A 19,462-nucleotide genomic window follows, 5' to 3' on the forward strand; every position below is an offset into this window, starting at 1 on the left:
ATATTTATTTTAAAATTTAAATTTGAAATTATTAGCTAAGATAAAATAATTCCGTAAAAATTGATCACACTGATTTAAATAATTTTTATTGAATCAAATTAACAATTTTATAAAATTTAATTAAGAGTATTAATAACACAGTCTTATCAAAGAAAGACTATAAAAAATACTACGTAAAATATGAAATCCTTAAAAGACGTAACTTTAATTAACATGTTCATATTCTTAAATAAACTAAATAAATAAAAAAGTAGTTTTGCCTTCTCGAATTAACTTAATTAATTATAAAATATATAAAAGTAAATTACATATACACTTTTCCAAGATTAGTAAATGTATAAAAAATTAAAATAGTTTATGTAATTGAGAAATGTATGTGATATTATATTATTATATAAGATAAAAAGAAAAAGAAAAATACTGAATAAAATGATGTTAAACTTTTGAAAAAGTAAATGTAATTTATTCAAATTATATATACGTGAGTTCGATTACTTGGATGAGTGATAAAGATGGTGTGATGAGTCAGAGATTGGGATTGGAATCTATAATATTTCTGATATCATCCTCTTTGACAGAATGCCACCCGCGTCAACGTGGTAAGCCGCCACCCCATGTCTTCAACATCAAAACCTTAAAATACATCATTACGTCAAAATTATAATTTTTTATTTTATGTTTATAATTTTTAAAAATATATTAAATATTTTTTATTTTTTTAAAAATAAATATATTTAATAATTATTTTATAAAAAAAAATTATTAAATTAACAAAATTAATTTGAATAACAAACAGTTGAGTATTTTTTAAATAAAATTTTAAATTTAAATATTTATGTATATAAATTTTTTTTAGTAATACACCCATCTAACATATTCAAGTGCACGATTTAAACTAACTCTAAATAAAAAAATATTAAAATAATTAATAAATATACTTTAAAGTTATTTAATTTAGAGTCAATAAAATGTGGCTCGTTTAAGTCAATTAAATTATAAATTTTTATTTTTGTATGTTTAAATTGATTTTAAGTTTTTTAGTCAATACGTATAAACTTTTTTTTTTCTCATTGATTCCAGATCGAGCTTTGAGTTTATATTTAAATGCCCAAATAAAAAACTGTTTTTTTTTTTATGCTCAATTTGATAAAGCCTAATACCTAATACGAGTTGAGTGACCTGTTTATTCAACTATTAAGTCTGTTATGTAAATTTTAATATTTGTCATATGAACTGTGATTTTATCACTTGACAATACCTTACATGATTTTAGTTGAGTTAAATACAATAGAGTATCAATTTATTCTACAAATTGATACTCAAAGAAAAAGTGTCATATATGTCATAAAAAATTCAATAACGTATCAATATCCATATTTAAATAATAAATATATCAATTCAAAAATATATAATAATAATCAAATTGAATATATAAGTTAAAAATATAATAATATTATAAAAAGATCAGCAATTTTAATAATTATTGTTATACGATAATTTCATAAACAAAATATTATAATTATATAATATAATTTAGAATAAAAATTGTATAATATATTTTATATTAACTTTATAAGTATATAATTTAATATTTTGAATTTAATTTTATTATACAACGTATAAATAATACATTAGTACAATATACAAATATTAAATAAATATGAATACTGTTTGAGTTTTAAAAAAAATAAAATGATTGATATTGGTAATAATTAGAGGTCCAACTTATATAGTGCAATTTTTCCAAGTCGCGTGGTTTACATAAATCAATCGAGCATGATGCAACTTTTGACGCATTTGATTTCTAACCCAAAAATTCATAAAAATTTAATTATTAATTATACAGTATGTGCATGAATGTGTACCAATGGAAACTTGGTGTAGAGAAAAAAAAACATATCAAATCATATTTACCACAAAAAATAATATATAATTAACTTGTACGTTTCTGAAACAAATTCAGGGATATCATATATAACAATATAAAGCCACGTATGATTAATAGACAAGAATGGTTTGGATTAGAGACCTTGCCTGTATACATAGTGATGTTTACTAGTATAGCTAAAGAATGGTCCTAGCTATACTAGTAATCACCCCAACATATTAGCCCAATAAAGCATGATTAGTTTAAATAATCCAAACACCGAGATTTCATTGATAAATTGAAAAGTAGCATACGAGTTGACCTTCAAAATAATCTGGAGTTTGATAGGACTTTGGATTATGCATTTTTCTTCATAAATTAATTAAGGTCGTCAACCATTATGAATTACCATGTCTTAAAAGTATTTATTAAAATGCATAAAATTTAAATATTTAATTAAAGTATGTTTTGCGGTTTAAAAAAGTCTTATTTCTCATTTTTGCGATTGAGTGAGTAATTTACTAAGAAAAAGTGAGACATCTTCGTGGATACTAAAAAAAGAATTAGAGAGTAAATTTTAATAAATTTATGATTGATTAGAATGCAAGTATAAGAGAGAAATTGTATTTATATAGTTTTTAGTATAAAATATTATGATAAAAAAAGATAGAAGTGCGAAATAAAATAAAGAAAAATAAAAAAATTAATATTGAAAAAAGTTATATATAAATAATATAACTTTATATATAATATTAACCGCTAATTTTTATTAATAAGAAAAAAAAGAAACTCGAGAATAAATTTTTACTATTACAATCTTTTTATTGAATAAATCATTATAACAATAAAATTCCTTGCAGCAAAATGCTTGATTTCATCAATAATTGATAAAAGCAGTGCTATTTGGTAGGTATGATTTCTTTTGTAAAAAAAAAAATGAAGAAATGACTTTCGAATCAATCACGAAGGAAATGAAAATACGAATGAAAAGGGAGAAAAAGAATTTATTTATTTTTCACTTACGAGTATTTAATGAAAAAAAATATATACCAATTAATATTTTAAAATTTCAACAACACCCTTTAATATATTAAACAATTTTTTTATGTATGTTTAAGAGCATATATTAAGAAATAATAAAAAAATGCATTTTATTAAATATTTCAAACTATCATAAAAATATGTATTTTTTAAAATTTTGAAATAACAAATATTTTAATATTTATAAAAAATTTAAATTTTAAACTTGTATGTGATATATATTAAATAATCTTTTTAATATATATATATATACATATATATTCAGAAACACATATTAAAAAATAATATTATATTAAATGATGCCATTTTTAATTAAAAAAAGCATATAAATCATTTCGATTTTTAAAAAATGTCAACTTATAGATAATTCCTTTCCTTATTGTAATACGATGCGATCCATTCTTTTCCTTTTTATATATCGTCCTTTTTCTTACTATACAGCATTTTTTTATGAAAAAAAGAAGCTTAAAATAAGTGCTAACAGAAAATTTACGGCTGCTGGTGCTCACATTCTGAAGGCACATGAATCATATTTACAAAACGTTGCCCTTGCCTTTGAAAGAGAAAAGGACAAAAACGAGAAGAGAAAAGTAAATTCAATAACAGTTGAGAAGAAAACTACATTTATTCAACTTGCCACGCAATCACTCTAACGACTATTCAAAATGTTTGCAGGTGGGACCCATCGGTGGCCGTCACCGAACAAATTCGTAAGCCCCGAAATGAATCCTATTGGGACACGTGGATTTCCGAGTTACCAACTACCCACGACTCGGACCGTCTCCCAGACGCGAACCGGTTCACCGAACCCAAACCAGGTGCCTCACTCGAAAATGATTCTTCAAACGACACGTCGTTTCGGCTCGCCGTAGAACCACCCCGCGCTTTTCTGCTGTTACTTCTTTTCTTCTTCGTCGACGAATCCCTAGGCGGAAGATCGGTTTTTTGAACCGGTTTTCCTTTTCGACCGGACCGGAAAATAGCGCGAACGCTCTCGAAAAAACTGGTTTTCTTTCTTTGACTTCGAGACGATTTTTGCCTTGTAACGGCGGCGGAGGAAACGACGGTGGAAGTGACGGAGGAGGAGATGGATTTCTGGCGAGTTCTTAACCGACGATTCCGGTCACGCTTCGATCTCACTCTCCCTATGCACGAAACCTTCGGCGACGAAGGTTCAATCACGGCGGTTTCCGATTTCCCTCCGACCGACCCACTCCGCTTCGGGAACAACCTAGCGTTTCCCGGACGGTGGTTGCGGCGGCACTTGGCGTCGGTGAAGGAGGTTTTTTGAGGCTTCGGCAAACCGATGATTGTGGCTTTTGTCTTCAAGTTCTTGGAGAATCGCTGAGAGTTTGAGTTTGAGTTAGGGTTCAAGGTCATGGAAATGGAGTTTCCCTTGGTCGATTCATTTCGCTCGTAAACGGCGTTCCGGTCCCACCAGTCGTATTCCGCGTCGCCGGAGAGCCAGAACGATGCCGGCGGCGAGTCGGGATTGGGCTCACGCCGGTCCGGTTCGTCGGTGTGGTTGTCGGCGAGCGTCTCGCAGGCGATTTTCCGGTCGGCGGAAACTCCAGCACAGGCTGAAACGAGCGTTTCCAAGTCCACCTGTGGCATGTCTTGGTAGAGAGAGAAAATATGGAGTAGAGAGAGAAAGTGTTTGGGGGTATTAATGTTGGAAGAAGGTTGTTAAGTGGCGGTGATTTTGGTGCTGTATTTATACGAAGGACTAGATGATTAAATACTGATTTGATTATGTATCATTTTTCTTCTAGAGAGAGAGAGAGAGGAAGAAAAAGCATCTTTATTGTCTCTTTTTGGCTCGTCCAAAAAATACGAAAGCAATGTCAATGCAAGGGCATAGTAATATACAAAAACATGACAACACTGATGAGCTCGCTATTTGTTTGCAATTTGCGTGTTTATAAAAATATAACTTTGTTCAAATTTCTTACTTCCTAGTTCTAACCTTTCTCTTTTCTATAAATAAAATTGTTCTGTCCTCTACTTGATATATATGAAATGGCTTCGCTCTTGGTATTGGACGCACAATTTCATTTTGTTACACATTAACATTACTGTGTAACATGGGAGAGCCAAAAATATATACAATGATAAGCTCCATATATATGCGATATACTTATATGACGATTGAAGCTTTAAAATGATGTCACTACCTTGCAACTGGCATGAATATCCTGTATATATCTTTGTGGGGAAGAGGGAATGTGATTTAAAAAGTGTGTAAGGTACTACAACTTGAAATATTAAAATCGATTCATGTTATAATGATTTTAACGTTAATTCTAAGACTTAGTGTTACATTTTATCTGTTAATCTTTCATTTTAAATTAAGTAATGTTCTAATATAACAAAAATACAGATAGTTTAATAAAATTATTATATTATTAAGAATATATATTACTTTTAAAATATTTATAAAAAATGTTTATTAATTTAAAATTGATAATTTTTTATTTCAATTAATTAAAAGAGAAAATAATATTAAAACAAATATACCAATTAAATTCTAAAAAGTATTTATAAGTTCGTGACATCATCGTCCTTTTATTGTTATAATAATAATAAACAAAACGTTTGCACCATTTTTTTCCTGAAAATACTAGAGTTCTGTATGCATGCATCCCACTACTATTTTAAAAAAATAACGCGCAATATGACCAGCTGAGGATTGACGAAGAGTCCAAGATCCCTTGGAATTTGGATAGTGGTGGTGTTGTGCATACGCCAGAGTTCTAGCTAGTTTTGTCAAATGTTTTCCCTTGTATATTATCATACCCGTTGGCTTGCGTGAGATCCTTATTTTGTATTTATGAAATGTTTATTCTTATTTTGGATAAATTTTGACTTAAGAATATTACCTTAAGACAATTCTGTTTACTTTCGGGAATTGGGGGTAAACAGAGAAATGATGTTTGACAATTGTGTGATTAATACAAGCCAGTTTATACCAAACAGTATTCAAAATGCTCAACTTTAAGTTAGAATGAAGTTTGACAATCGTGAAAGTTTCTTTTTAGTAAAATTGAATTGGATAACTCGACCATAGTTATTCATTTCAAGTTTGATTCACCAAAGTAAAATAACTGGATTTTGAAATCGAGAAACAGCTTTAGAAAAGTTTTGCAAGACCCACCCTTTTGCTTAGTGTCTGTGTGCGCGTGTTCTTTTCTTTCTTGCTTTTTTTGTGTCAAAAGAAAACTTGAAAATTAAATGGTAAAGTATTCAATGCTCATCTTCTTTATTTCAACTCGAACGAAGAAGGAAACCAATCAACCCATCCTCTTATTACAAAATTGTCGCTTTTGTGACGTTGCGTCTCACACAAAGCAAGAACAATACCTAAATTTGGTGGCAAGGCTTATTTTAGAAATTATATATATGCACATGCAAATCAATTCCACTTATGATATGAATAGAATTTTTCTAGGCTTAAGTTATCAATATCTCAAATATTCTAAAATCCCTGCGCGCGCGTCAAATGTGAATCTTCTGAACTCAAAACTGAGTCCAACAGAGGATGAAACCCAGATAGGGATCTAAAACAGTAACATATATATGTTTAATTACTTTACATATACACACATATGGGGTGTTTCTTCTATTTGTTAACGTACATCCACTTATATTTTAAAAGGAGTATTTTAACAAGTTGCATCTTAAATATATTTTAAAAAATTTAAAATATAACTTGTCAACAGATATATTTCTTTTAAAAATTAAGTAATTAGACAATTTTTTTTATAATAGATTGTGTATTCTAATTTATTAACAATATAATTTTTTTATATAAGAAAAATAACTCTTGATCTATAATTTATGTGAATTTTATTAGATAAATGTGCTATTCTTCTAAATTAAACAAGTAATCATACTTAATTTCCATGCATTACGTACGGAAAACATTTCTTTTGAAACTTCAGAGGCATCTAATTTTATTAAAACTTTGAACATTTCATATTATTATATCAACAGAATAACTCCTTATCCACTACGGGGACTTGCTACTTTAACAATAGGTTAATATACCTTTCTTCACTAATGAAGAAAAAGCTGGTTTGCCCGAGAGGTTAAGGGGGAAGACTTAAGATCTTCTGCAGTCAAACTGCGCATGGGTTCGAACCCCATAGCCAGCATAAATATTTTAATTTTTTTTCTGAAAAAATCAATACCCTTTTACCCTTAAATTTTAATGAAATAAGCTTATAATTCACCTTAATCTCACAGCATAACTTTTCGATTTTGTAAGTTTATTCGGGCTTGATTCACCACCTTGTTTTTTTATCTGTTGATAAATAATTTTAATATATATATATATATAATAATAATAATAATTGAATAAGTTTATTTTAAAAAATAAAGAAAAAACCCAGAAAAATAGTTACTTTTCCCAAAATAAAATTCTAAAAATTAAAAACTATGTCATGAAAACATTTTTCCAAAAATTTATCCAAACAAACCATAAATTAAACTTGTGTGGTTTATTTTCACTACATAATATAGTCTTCTACAAAAGAAAAATTAAAATTAATATATGTTACAAAAAAAAATATTTTTCTCTATTAAAAAAAATTGATTCTGCATGTAATATTAAAAAAAGTGTCAAAAAAAATATTTTATGAATTAAATTACATATGATGTGACACTTATTAATTAGAACATTAAATTAAAAAAAAGCGAATAAAAATTTGCATTTAATTAACAAAGAATTAGAAACCATATTCATCTATGTATTTCATGATTGTTTCGTGTAAGAGTTCAAATTCTATCCGTACAGCTAAATCCTTAACCGGACATTAAATACTTGATTTCTTTTCAATTATTGAATGATCACTAATTCAACTTTTTTGGTATATTGGTTGAATTTAAAGTTGTTAGAGATGAAGAGACGATCCAAACTACTCGAATGTTTTCTCATATAATTTAGCAGTTTTTTTATGAAATATGGTATCCTCACCTCAAGATTTAGAGAAGATCGATAGAAGCTTTTATATTTCAAAAGTAAATTTATGAACGAATAAGACACGTACGTCTTTAAAATTGAAAGAGAAATATTACTTACATAATGCAAACTTTTCGTATACTTTCATGCAAACCATTAATAACATTATCATCTTATTGTAACCTTTTTAACAAACCAAAATGGCAAACATATAGTAAGCAAACAAAATAAAAATTACATCACTCATGAACATAACATAATTGGAGTAAGAATTTGTATTTCTTTTCAAAAGGAAAAATGCATAAGGTAAAGTAGATGGAGCCAAACCGCGTTCTTCTGGAAGTTTTTGTTTATTTAAAATGTTATTCTAGAAGTTGTGAGGAACTGAAGAGAATAACAAGAAGAAAAGCTTGGTTAGGTTGATACTACTTTGGAAGTCAAAACACGTTGATATGCACACAAGTAGAATGGAAAAGCCGCCCCCAACTCTTTCCAATCATATGCATCTTTCCTTGTGTATGGAACGCTACTGAACCTTCCTAAAACACCTTCCAGAAGCTCTGATTTTCATAAATAATAATTTACAAAAGGTGTATTGTTGATGTTATTATATAGAAAATTACTCCAACGAGAGTACTTTATTCTTATTTAAATAATCTAAATTTAAAAAATTACTTATAATATTTGTAAATAGTCATGTAATTACTAATTACTTTTAAATTATTTATATATGATTATATAGTCTAAATTTAAAGTTTTCAAATATTAATTATTGTTCTATGTTTTTCTACGTGTCTCAACATATCATAATGCATCTTAATAAATGTTTATTTATTTTTATTTCTCTTCCTTCTTGTACAATTAAATGTACACACAACATTTTCCCTTAGGAAAACTGAAATATATAATAAAGGAGCAAGTTAAAACAACTTTCAGAAAGCGAATCGTTGGCTTTAGTCTAACCTACCTTGTGATGGATATTTTTTCTCCAAACAATAAAGTACAAATTGGGAACAGGCCTAGCCCAAACATAGGCCTAGCCCAAACACATGACAATCCAGAATAACTAGATTCGACTATGCAGCATGTGGATTGATTTTTCATTTCGGTATAAAGGGGGATGGCAGGCCCATTTACAAATAAGTTGGAACAGCATGCATGCGAGCACTTGTTTAGAGATTAGTCCCTTGGGACATGGATTGTAACGACCTTACATACTAAAATCACAACCCTATTCCCTCTCCCAATCCCTATTTATGTTGCAATTAAATTTTATCTTGTAAAAAATTAGAATAAAATAATAAAATATAAAATAAATTATTTTTATGACACCATCAATACATGAAAATAGCAATAATGTGTTATTAAAAGAGAAGATAAATAAAATAAAATACTGTACAATGCAGTGAAAAGAAAAATAAATTTAATGAAGTATAAAATATTAAAATGTTAATAAAAAGATAAATTTAGTGACAAGAAAAATAATTTAATAAAAAAACACAATTATTGGAAGAAATAATGAATAAAATATTAATAAAAGATACAAGATAAATTAAATCACACTATTAAAGCTTTTTATGAAAAAAAGTATTAAGAGAATAATATATAAAATAAATTTTAAAATGAAAAGGAATATTAAAATATAACCAGAAAGAATCATAGAAACTTTAGTATATTGTATAATTCTTACATATATTATTAAAATAGATAAACATAATTATTTTTTTAAAAATAGTAAGCAGTAAAATTTTGGGTTCAAGTTATTATGTACGAAAAAAACTTCGGTCAAATTAAATTAGATAAAAAATAAAAGAGAGAAATTGTCTCTTGAATGATTCTGAAAAAATAAATATATATAGATATTTTATAGTGAAAGAAAAACTTCTTACATGTAAAGAAATTACAAAATCTAATTTTAGTTGATTAAGATAATAATTATGTAACAATTAATTGTGATAGGATCTTACTTTTATAATAAATAAGTGTATATAATAAAAAAATTTAAATTTTTTTAAAAATAATTTTTTTTAGAATAAATTATATTTATAAAAAGATAAATCATAAATTTATTTCCTATATTTGATATACATTTTAAAATTTAGACTCTATACAAAAAGTTTATAATTTAACCTTTACATAATTAAATATTTTTGAATCAGTTATTATTAATTATAAATGTGTTGATAGTATTATATAAAAAAATATGAAAATATAAAAATTATAATGTAACTTTTCTTAACTATAAGACTTAATTTGTAAATTAACTATATAAATTACATTTGTATTTTAACAAATTATACTTTTTAAAAAATGTATAACACTAAACTTGATTAATAAAAATTTTGTATTTTAAATAAAAAAATAATCTTCAAAACACACTTGATTTTTTATTAATAAAAAATTATACTTTATTTCATAAATTTTTGTTAATGGTGGTTTTTAATGTTGAATTTAACCATCCAAAATTAGAAAAAAATATTAAAAAAATAATGTATTTATTGTATTAAAAATATAAAAATATAATAAATATTTTTCTATCAATAAAATTTTAATATATGATAAAAATTTATAATGATAAGTTATCTTCAGAAATTATAGTATTTCATAAAAACATTCTTATCCTATATAAATTAGAAAAATTATTTATAATTTTATTTTTTAATTCGTGTTTAGAGAACCAAATAAAGCATTAATATACACATTATTGATATAGTTTTTATTTTACAATAAATTTTATAGAATTTTCCTTTTGTATAAGAAAACAAGTTTACTATATTTAAGATATAAAATTAGACTAAATATAATTTTTTTTATCAAGATATAAGTTATCATTATCATGTATAATAAATTTATTTTGTACTTTTTTATTTTTATTTTTGAGCAAGTCCACTAAAAAGACCTATGTTATAACAAAATTATTTTTCTAATAATTTATTTTACTTTATTTCATATAATTTTATAAATCTCGGTATTTAATATTGAGTTGAAGCACTAAAAAATATATTTTATATTAAAAAAATGTATTAATTATATTAAAATAATAAAAGTATAATAAATTATTTTCCTTTGAACGTTGAAGTTAACCTTTATATTTTATATTTTTATTTTTATAATGCAATATTATACAGATAATATATATATATATATATATATATAATATTTAATAATATTAATGTACTGAATTGAATTCAATTTTATAATTTCCAATAAAAATTAATATAAAAAAATTCTTATCTCATATAATGTTTCACAACGTAAAAAAAATTATTGTATTTTTATCTTTTAATAAAAATTCAGAATAATAAATAAAATATTAATATTAGCATTATTCTTATAATTTTTTATTATATATTTCTTTCTAAGAAATTTATAGAATTTTTTTTACTATATTTAGCATAGAAAAATACATGAAGTATAATTTTATAAGATATAAGTTATAATTTTTTATTAAAATATATATTTAATATTAATAGTTGATATTTATTTATAAGTTAATTCTTATAATTAAAAATACATTTTAATATTTATTACACAATCTCTTAAAATTTTTAATTCTTTCTATTTAATATGGTCAATACATTTATAAATAATAAAAAAATAAATTTTAAAAAAATTACATATATAAAAATTTAAATATTTTTTATATAAAATAAATTAGAAAAACATCAAAACTAAATTTATAATAAAAAAAGATTAGAAAAAAAAGATTTAATGATTATTTGGTAGGTAAAAATGTTGTATAATTTAAATTTATATTTTATAAAATATTTAATAAAGACTCAATTCTTATTTTTTTATGAATAATATTTTTTAATTGTTTTAAGTGATGTAATGTAACTAAAAAAACTCTTAGAATCATGTTGACTAGAAGGATTAAAAAATATAATTTATAAAAAATTATGAATATTATGCCGACAAATTTTGTTATAGAAATTAATTTTAAACTATAAAACTTTTAGAGCAATTAAACATTTAATTCCATATTTTTTCATTACACATGAAGATAGGAACACGTGACGATCACGTTGACATACGACCCATGATAATGGTGTTTTTGCGGAAAGATTGACACGTAGTGAGCATGTCGTGAAGCCGCCTCGCACGTGTCAATGCCGTCACTTACTTCGTTCCTTCATAGTCATGTGCCTTCTCACTATCATTCTTTCTTTCACTCTTTTTCTTCTCTGGTTGACACCCTGTCCTGTCTCTCCTTCAAATTCCTCTTTCTCTTTCTACAACCCAACTTCGTTAGGTCAGTTTTTTTCGCATAATGTCGGGCAAAAGGAAGAGGAAGTTGAAATCGTAAGCCCCTCAAAATCTATGTCTTACTTTTGCTTCCTCATTTAAAAAAAAATAAAAAATAGCTAATATGTGAAAAACGATATTCAGCGCTGGATCAGTTTGGGTTTCAAGGAATGGCGGCTTTTATTTGGTTTCTGTCTCGATTTTGGGTCTGAATTCTTAATTTGAAACAATAATTGGGTTATGGATGGTTTAAAATGTGCTTAGGTTGTGATTGTGAATCAATTAGGGTTTATGGATCAGATCAGGGTCTAATGTTGTATAACTTTGTAGAAAATTGGGTTACTCCAGTGTGAATTATGGTGAACTGGAGCTGGAGCATTGTGTACTTGCTCTAGTTAATTTTAATTTTATTCATCTACTACTGTTGTGCTTTATTTTAAATGATAATTAAATCGGGTATTTTTTTTACTCTCTCTTTTTATTTAATTCTCAAACTGACTTTTGGCATGCTCCAGTAAACCCAAGTCATCAATTTTTAAAGTATTCTTGATGTGGTATTATTATATTGGTTAGTATACTGACCATGATATAAACATCCAAGTTTATGTTTCACAAACCTTGAGTGGTAGAAGAAGTGAGGTTGGTTTGCATATTTATTGGGATAAAGCCCTGTTCAGGTCACAAGGTTATAGTCTCTTTAACCTTTTCTGCTGTATATTAAGTACATTTGAGTGAATTGTTCAACTTCTCTCTTACTTTGTCTCTGATTATTTAGGTTGAGTGATACAATTACTGACAACAGAAGAGCAAAGGTGGAGGTGGAAAATGAAAATTTGGAGCTGCAAACCTGGTCTGATCTCCCTCCCGAACTCTTAGAATTAATATTGTCCCGTTTAACCCTAGATGATAATGTTCGTGCTTCAGTTGTTTGCAAGAGTTGGCATTCTGTTGCTACAGCTGTACGTGTGGTAAACCAATTGCCATGGCTAATGTATTTTCCAAAATTTGGTAACTGGTATGAATTCTATGACCCTGCGCAGCGTAAGACTCATTCCATTGAGTTGCCAGAGTTGAATGGATCTAGAGTTTGCTATACAAAAGATGGTTGGTTACTCCTATACCGGCCCAGAACTCACCGTGTGTTCTTCTTCAATCCCTTTACTCGGGAGATTATCAAACTGCCAAGATTTGAGATGTCATACCAGATAGTTGCCTTCTCTTGTGCTCCAACATCAGCTGACTGTGTTCTGTTTACTGTTAAGCATGTTAGTCCTACTGTTGTGGCCATTAGCACATGTCACCCTGGGGCAACAGAATGGCACACTGTTAGTTACCAAAACCGATTGCCCTTTGTGAGTAGCATATGGAATAAGCTTGTGTTTTGTAATGGACTCTTTTATTGTCTGAGTCTCACAGGTTGGCTAGGGGTTTTTGACCCATCTGAATGCACTTGGAATGTTCTTTCAGTACCTCCACCCAAATGCCCAGAGAATTTTTTTGCCAAAAATTGGTGGAAGGGGAAATTTATGACAGAGCATGAGGGAGACATAATAGTAATTTATACATGTTCTAGTGAAAATCCCATTATTTTTAAGTTAGATCAGACATTAATGGAATGGGAAGAGTTGAAAACACTGGATGGAGTAACTCTTTTTGCTAGTTTCTTGTCTTCTCATTCAAGGACTGACCTCCCTGGAATAATGAGAAACAGCATCTACTTCTCTAAAGTTCGTTTTTATGGAAAGCGTTGCATATCATTCTCTCTTGATGACTATAGATACTATCCTCGTAAGCAGTGGCATGATTGGGGAGAACAAGACCCGTTCGAGAACATATGGGTTGAACCACCAAAGGACTTCTCTGGGTTCACATGAAGAATTTTAGTGAAACAGGTAAGTTTTCCCAAATCAGTAATGTATAGATAGCTTAATAGCTAGCTTGTCGATATCCTTTAGTAAGTAATTATGTATGTTGTAACATTTCATCTATGTTATTGATGTTTTTATTAATTAATTATCAGTGTTTGCTTCATGCAAATTGTAAAGCTATCCAGCATGTGCTCATTCAATCATTCTTATTCATTTTAAGTTATAGGATTTAATTTTTATTCCCTGGCATCTCTTTAAAATAGTTTAACTATGGCAATATCTATCTATGAAGTCAAATTTTCTAATAATGTATTGATGTGTCACACTTGATTGAATGATAGAATAAAAACTTTGACTGAAAAGAGAGCTAAACTTATAACACAAGTTTCATTCAATTATTAAAGGGATTTTTCCTAAATGGTTACGTGTGTTAATACTTCATAGTATCTTTAGTTTTAGTTTCACTCATAAGTATAAATGATACTTTGCATTTATTGCATTCGTTTACATAAAAATTATTGTAATTTCTATTTAATAATTTTGAAATGGCTTGGTTACTGCCAAAGTTTTACAAATGACCATGGTCATTACTGGCTTTGGTAAAGAGAATAGGGACTAGATGTTAAATTATGAAATATAATATTTTTTGTATGTGTTTTGCATGCATCTTGGCTGCAGCTTTGAAATTTTTCAAAAACCCAAAGATGTCCTAAATTTTAACATTGCATTATTGCAGAACCATGTATGCAGCGAAATAAAAAAAGTCTATAAATGGGTTTAGAAAAACTGATTGTGCCTCTTCCCATTTTTGAACCTTCGTTTCCCTGACTATGTTATTGTGCAACCGAACCCACTGCTCTCTAGTGAACTGCCAGTGTTTTTTGGTCAGTTCTGGTGCTTTTTTGCCAAACCGCCATTCTTTGTCCCATTATTTTGCATTTTCAGCCACGTGCTTTAGTTTCCCCTTTGTTTTTCTATTGTTTTGCAAGCTGTTCTCCTCTTACTATTGTTCGTGAGCAAGTGTACTTGCTAAATAGTAATAAAAGTGATTCTCAAATTGAGTTTCTAGAATATCATCTCACAAAGATTATTTTCAATTATAAAAAATTTTGTAATTTAATTGTTTGAATTTAAATAATGTGTAATAAAATAAAATAATGATATGAAATAATTAAATTAAAAGGTAATTAAAAGATTAAGAAAACAACAAAACTTCTAACAAGCAAAATATTCAAGATGAACTCAGAGCTTTTAGTTTCATCTTTATACTTTTTTCACTTTTAGTTTAATTCCAATCCCAATTTTTCTATGATTGTTAACCATGGTGTGTGTACTTCCTTAGAAGCTCTCTGTACAACTCTCATGTCTCATATAAGGATTCTAACTTATATTGTTAAAAGTTAGAAATTTTTGCAATGATTTTTGTATAACGAGGTGGGAGAAAGTATTTCTCCAAGAACTATTAAGTTAGATCATCCCATGTCATGATGGAATGGTTGGTACCATCGAGAATTATACTTTTACCTTTTCCGAGATAGAGAATAAATAGAGGCGAATCTTAATAGCATTTGACACCAACACCATTGTATTTTATGGTGTTTATGAGCCAGAGAAATTTTGTTAGACGAAGGTTAGGATCTTCATTAGGTGAACTTCCAAACTGCTAAAAATTAATTGGCCTAATTAAATGTAACATATTCCTCCTACTAAACTTGGCATCCTAGCCCGTATCCTTAACTGATCATCTTAGAAGAATCCAACTTATGAATTTGAATTTGACCTGCTTAGATTACTATTGGTAATTGTATCTTTTTAATTTTTTCTTGTCTCCTTATTTTTCTGAAACCGGTTCTCATGTACAAAAATTATAACATATATCAGCAGTCCAATATCTCCCTTACTCATCAGCCAAACACTTCTGCACGTGTTTTTGATGGGTAAATGGTTATTTAGTAGTTTGTCAAAGATGATTTTCTGTTCTTTGTGCCAACCTTGGGACTGGCATAGTGCATTTTGTCAAAAAATAAACCGTTTTGTTAAACAGGCATTTTCATACAACAGTCATAGTGCATTTGTGATTATTCATCCAGTTCATGAAAATTTTCCATGTTGCAGTTTCAGAGTTTCTTGTTACCATACTTTTGGGCTTCAGCAGTTCATGAGTGAAGCTCATTTGGAAGCATGCCGAAGGCAGCATCTTTACTATATAATAGGAGGCTACTAATATGTGAAGAATCACATCTGTTGGGGTAAGCTAAGACTTAACCCCTTTGATTATCTTGTCTCTGCTGATCTAGAATTTTTAAGATTTTTCCCAACAAATTAGTGATGTAGTGCTTATGCAGAACAATTGGAGTTCATGCTAGAATTACCCACAGATTTATTGACATATTTATTTTGGGCATATGATCTATAGATTTATTATCATAATTGTTATTGGTCTTTTAAGTTTGTTTAGTTGGACTGCCTTTAGCAAGTGGAAGGTTGTTTGATGATTTCTCAACGAAACTGTGCACTACTACACACTACAGTACTCGATAAATTTCGACCGCACCTTGAATGGACAAGAAACAGTTTTTCCAGTTACTAGCGGATTAATCTTCTCCTTTATTAGAAACCAATAAAATACCCAAGGAAGTCTCTGATAATTTTTTTCAATGCATAATGCAAAAGTAAAAATAAAATACTTCAAGGCTATTGGCAATCGATCGGAGCATACATTTAGGTGGCGTTTGATACAAGGAGTCTTTCATTCTTAATTAAATTACTTTCCTCACAGTGAAATTCTTAATAGGATTTTTGGAAAAAAATAGAAATTATAGTTATTAAATTTTGTTAGGAATTTAAGCTTTATGATTAATTATCATGAGAAAATTTAATAAATTTTTATTAATTATTATGTTTTATATTTTTCCTGTAAAAATAGAAAAGTTCTATTCTTATTTACAAATTAACATTTTTAAGAATTTTTTAATTTTGGAATGTAATTTTATTCTTTTCTTTCAAATACGGAAAAAAATTATTTGTTATATTTTCAAGAATGTTAAATATATATTAAACGAAAAGCTATCATGAGGAATTTCTTTCTTATTAAATAATTTAACATTTCAACTAGCCTTGAAATTTTTACATTTGACGTACGGACCATAGATTCCCGAAGAAGGATGTAAAAAGTAAACCAGCAAATCCATGTCTTCAATTTTCCGAAAGGAATCATGAATCCTGGGGTCTACCACCCATTTTTAAAATTCTTTTGTGAGCTTTTATCTTTGGCTGTGGAGACTAATATGTATACCATCAAAAGCAAATCGGAAAGATGTTTGATTAGCTAATATACATATGTAACATAATACATAGCCCAAATTGAAACGTAGCAACTGTGTTTCCAGCAATCTTTGAAACAGCACTTAAAACACAAATGAACAATAATAGTAGATTTCAGTATTAAAGGCTTCTGACTAACAAGTACACCAGACCACAGTTTGCTACACAAGGATCCCTGTTAGGAAATGTCCAACAACTATCTACGCCCTTAAAAGCAAGCAACATTAAGTGCACTTTTGATGAAAGCTCAAGGCGTGCTAACCAATGACTGGGTAAACCTCTACCCCAACCTTACACCAAAAAATTTCAACTTACACATTCCACTACATATCAAGCTTCCTCCAGTGACAGCCACAATAACTCTTCTTTTAAGCTCTGCTAAAACAATGAACATGGTTCATTGTCACCATTTAAATCTCTCAAATCGAGGAGTGGTACATATCAGATCTTGCTTGAAAGCATTAACTTCTATATGTTTTTCTTTTCTTACCTAAATTTGTTTGCCATTGTTCTAGTTTCTTGTGATCCTAAGTCCTAATTTGGCTAGAAAAAATAAAGGAAAAAAAAGGCAGGGATGCCATAGTCATATCTCAAAAGCTAAAACCAATTTTATTAGTTTACAACCAATTGCATCACCAAAATTGGTCCATTTCTCAACATACATGGATTTTCGCTGTAACACTAATAACATCAACCGCCATTTATAAGAGTAGCTGGCAGGAGTGATCCCTTAACTTCCAATTACAGCTCCGACATAGGATTCAACAACCTGCATTACTACCAAACCTTTCATTCAATGTACAATGTAACAGTTCTACATTGACAAAGACTACAGGATTGTACGTATCCAAGTATTATAATTTGATAATAATATTGTTACACCTATTTTCTCTTGACAGTTAGCTACCTATATATTTTTCTCATTTTTACTCTTTAACATTTAAAACAATTTAAATAGAATTTCGATCCCTAGTAAAGAGTATTAAAAGTTAATTTAAATAAGCTTTTTCATAAGCATTCATAACAGAACATCCTAAGATAAATTAAGGAAGTAAAATAAATCAATTTTTTTAGCAAGTTAAAAATAACTTATGCATTTCAACTTTTCTATTAATTCCCTCGTTATTTTAACTCATTGCTTCAACTTTTGTTTTTTGATAAAACCTTGATTTTGTTCTTCTAAAGTTACGAGTGTCGTCATATTAATTTTATAAAAAATTGGGACATAAAACTAGTGTTTCAAATATTTAAATTGTCATCACATTAGTTTCTCAAAAATTTTCTCGTCAAATAAATTATTAAAGATAACTAAAATATCAATAAGATAAAATCTTTGAAAGATTAATTTGACAATAAAAATAAATCTTTGCTAAAATATTTTAGTGACAAGATTTTTGAAAGACTAACGTGATGATACTTATAACTTTAGAATATGAAATTGATAATATTTATTTTATTTTTTATCATATAAAAATTTATTCCAACTAACTTTTAATATATCTTAGTAAATAATCAATATCATTTCTAGATAAAAACAAATGGCAATGCATCAAGTATATCATTTCTTATAATTTTATTCTATTAAATATTATTGCTTAAACTTAATTCATCCTAATTTTAATTTAAAATTATAAATTTGATATGTTAGATCAAATTAATAAACTTAAGGATACTCTGTCTTGATATATATATATATATATATATATAATTTTATTTTTCATTTGAAAAAACTAAGCACCTCAACAATAATTAATTGATGTGAACTGCTAGTCACAGTTGCAAACAACGTTTAATTAGAATTTACATCCCACCAAAGAATCAAAATTTGCAAAGCCATTTCTTATTATGAGCGCCCATCTTGCAATTAGTGACACTGCCAACGAACCTCGCTTAATTAACAACAAGCATTTAATTCAACCCAATTGAGTGAGTTTCCTTTTTTAACATTATTAAATGAGAAGTATCTTTGGCTATTAAAGGCCATAACCTAAATGGTACTTTGAAAGAGAAATTAAATATCAAAATCCGAGATTAAGAAAAAGAAAATGTTAAGTGTTTATAGGGTATTGGTAAACAAAATTAAAATTATTATTAATATATCTTATAAAATTTAATGTATTCCAATATGAGTTTTAATTAAAAAAAATATTATTTATT

The 19,462-nt window shown here is 27.7% G+C and overlaps 2 protein-coding genes and 1 non-coding gene across 4 annotated transcripts; 2 read left to right on the top strand and 1 right to left on the bottom strand.

Annotated features, from left to right (window-relative positions):
- Nucleotides 1-3,397: 3,397 nt before the first annotated feature.
- LOC113873513 lies at nt 3,398-4,745 on the bottom strand. The gene has a single exon (XM_027511662.1). It carries the CDS (start codon nt 4,520-4,522, stop codon nt 3,638-3,640), a length of 885 nt encoding a protein of 294 aa, XP_027367463.1. The 5' UTR covers nt 4,523-4,745; the 3' UTR covers nt 3,398-3,637.
- Nucleotides 4,746-6,978: 2,233 nt separating this feature from the next.
- On the top strand, nt 6,979-7,062 carry TRNAL-UAA. Its single transcript has one exon. It is a non-coding gene; the product is annotated as a tRNA-Leu (tRNA).
- A 4,972-nt stretch (nt 7,063-12,034) lies between these two features.
- Nucleotides 12,035-16,424, top strand: LOC113872826 (F-box/kelch-repeat protein At1g57790-like). 2 transcript variants are annotated; one of them, XM_027510660.1, is made up of 3 exons: nt 12,039-12,170; nt 12,889-14,005; nt 16,097-16,424. In XM_027510660.1, exons 1-2 carry the CDS (start codon nt 12,139-12,141, stop codon nt 13,985-13,987), a joined length of 1,131 nt encoding a protein of 376 aa, XP_027366461.1. In that variant the 5' UTR covers nt 12,039-12,138; the 3' UTR covers nt 13,988-14,005; nt 16,097-16,424. The 2 variants fall into 2 exon arrangements, with proteins under 2 accessions (XP_027366462.1, XP_027366461.1); XM_027510661.1 differs by having other exon boundaries at nt 12,035-12,170; nt 12,889-16,406.
- Nucleotides 16,425-19,462: the final 3,038 nt, after the last annotated feature.

This window comes from Abrus precatorius, unplaced genomic scaffold (genome assembly GCF_003935025.1).
Source record: "Abrus precatorius isolate BTA unplaced genomic scaffold, Abrus_2018 Scaffold7, whole genome shotgun sequence".
Lineage (NCBI taxonomy): Eukaryota > Viridiplantae > Streptophyta > Magnoliopsida > Fabales > Fabaceae > Abrus > Abrus precatorius.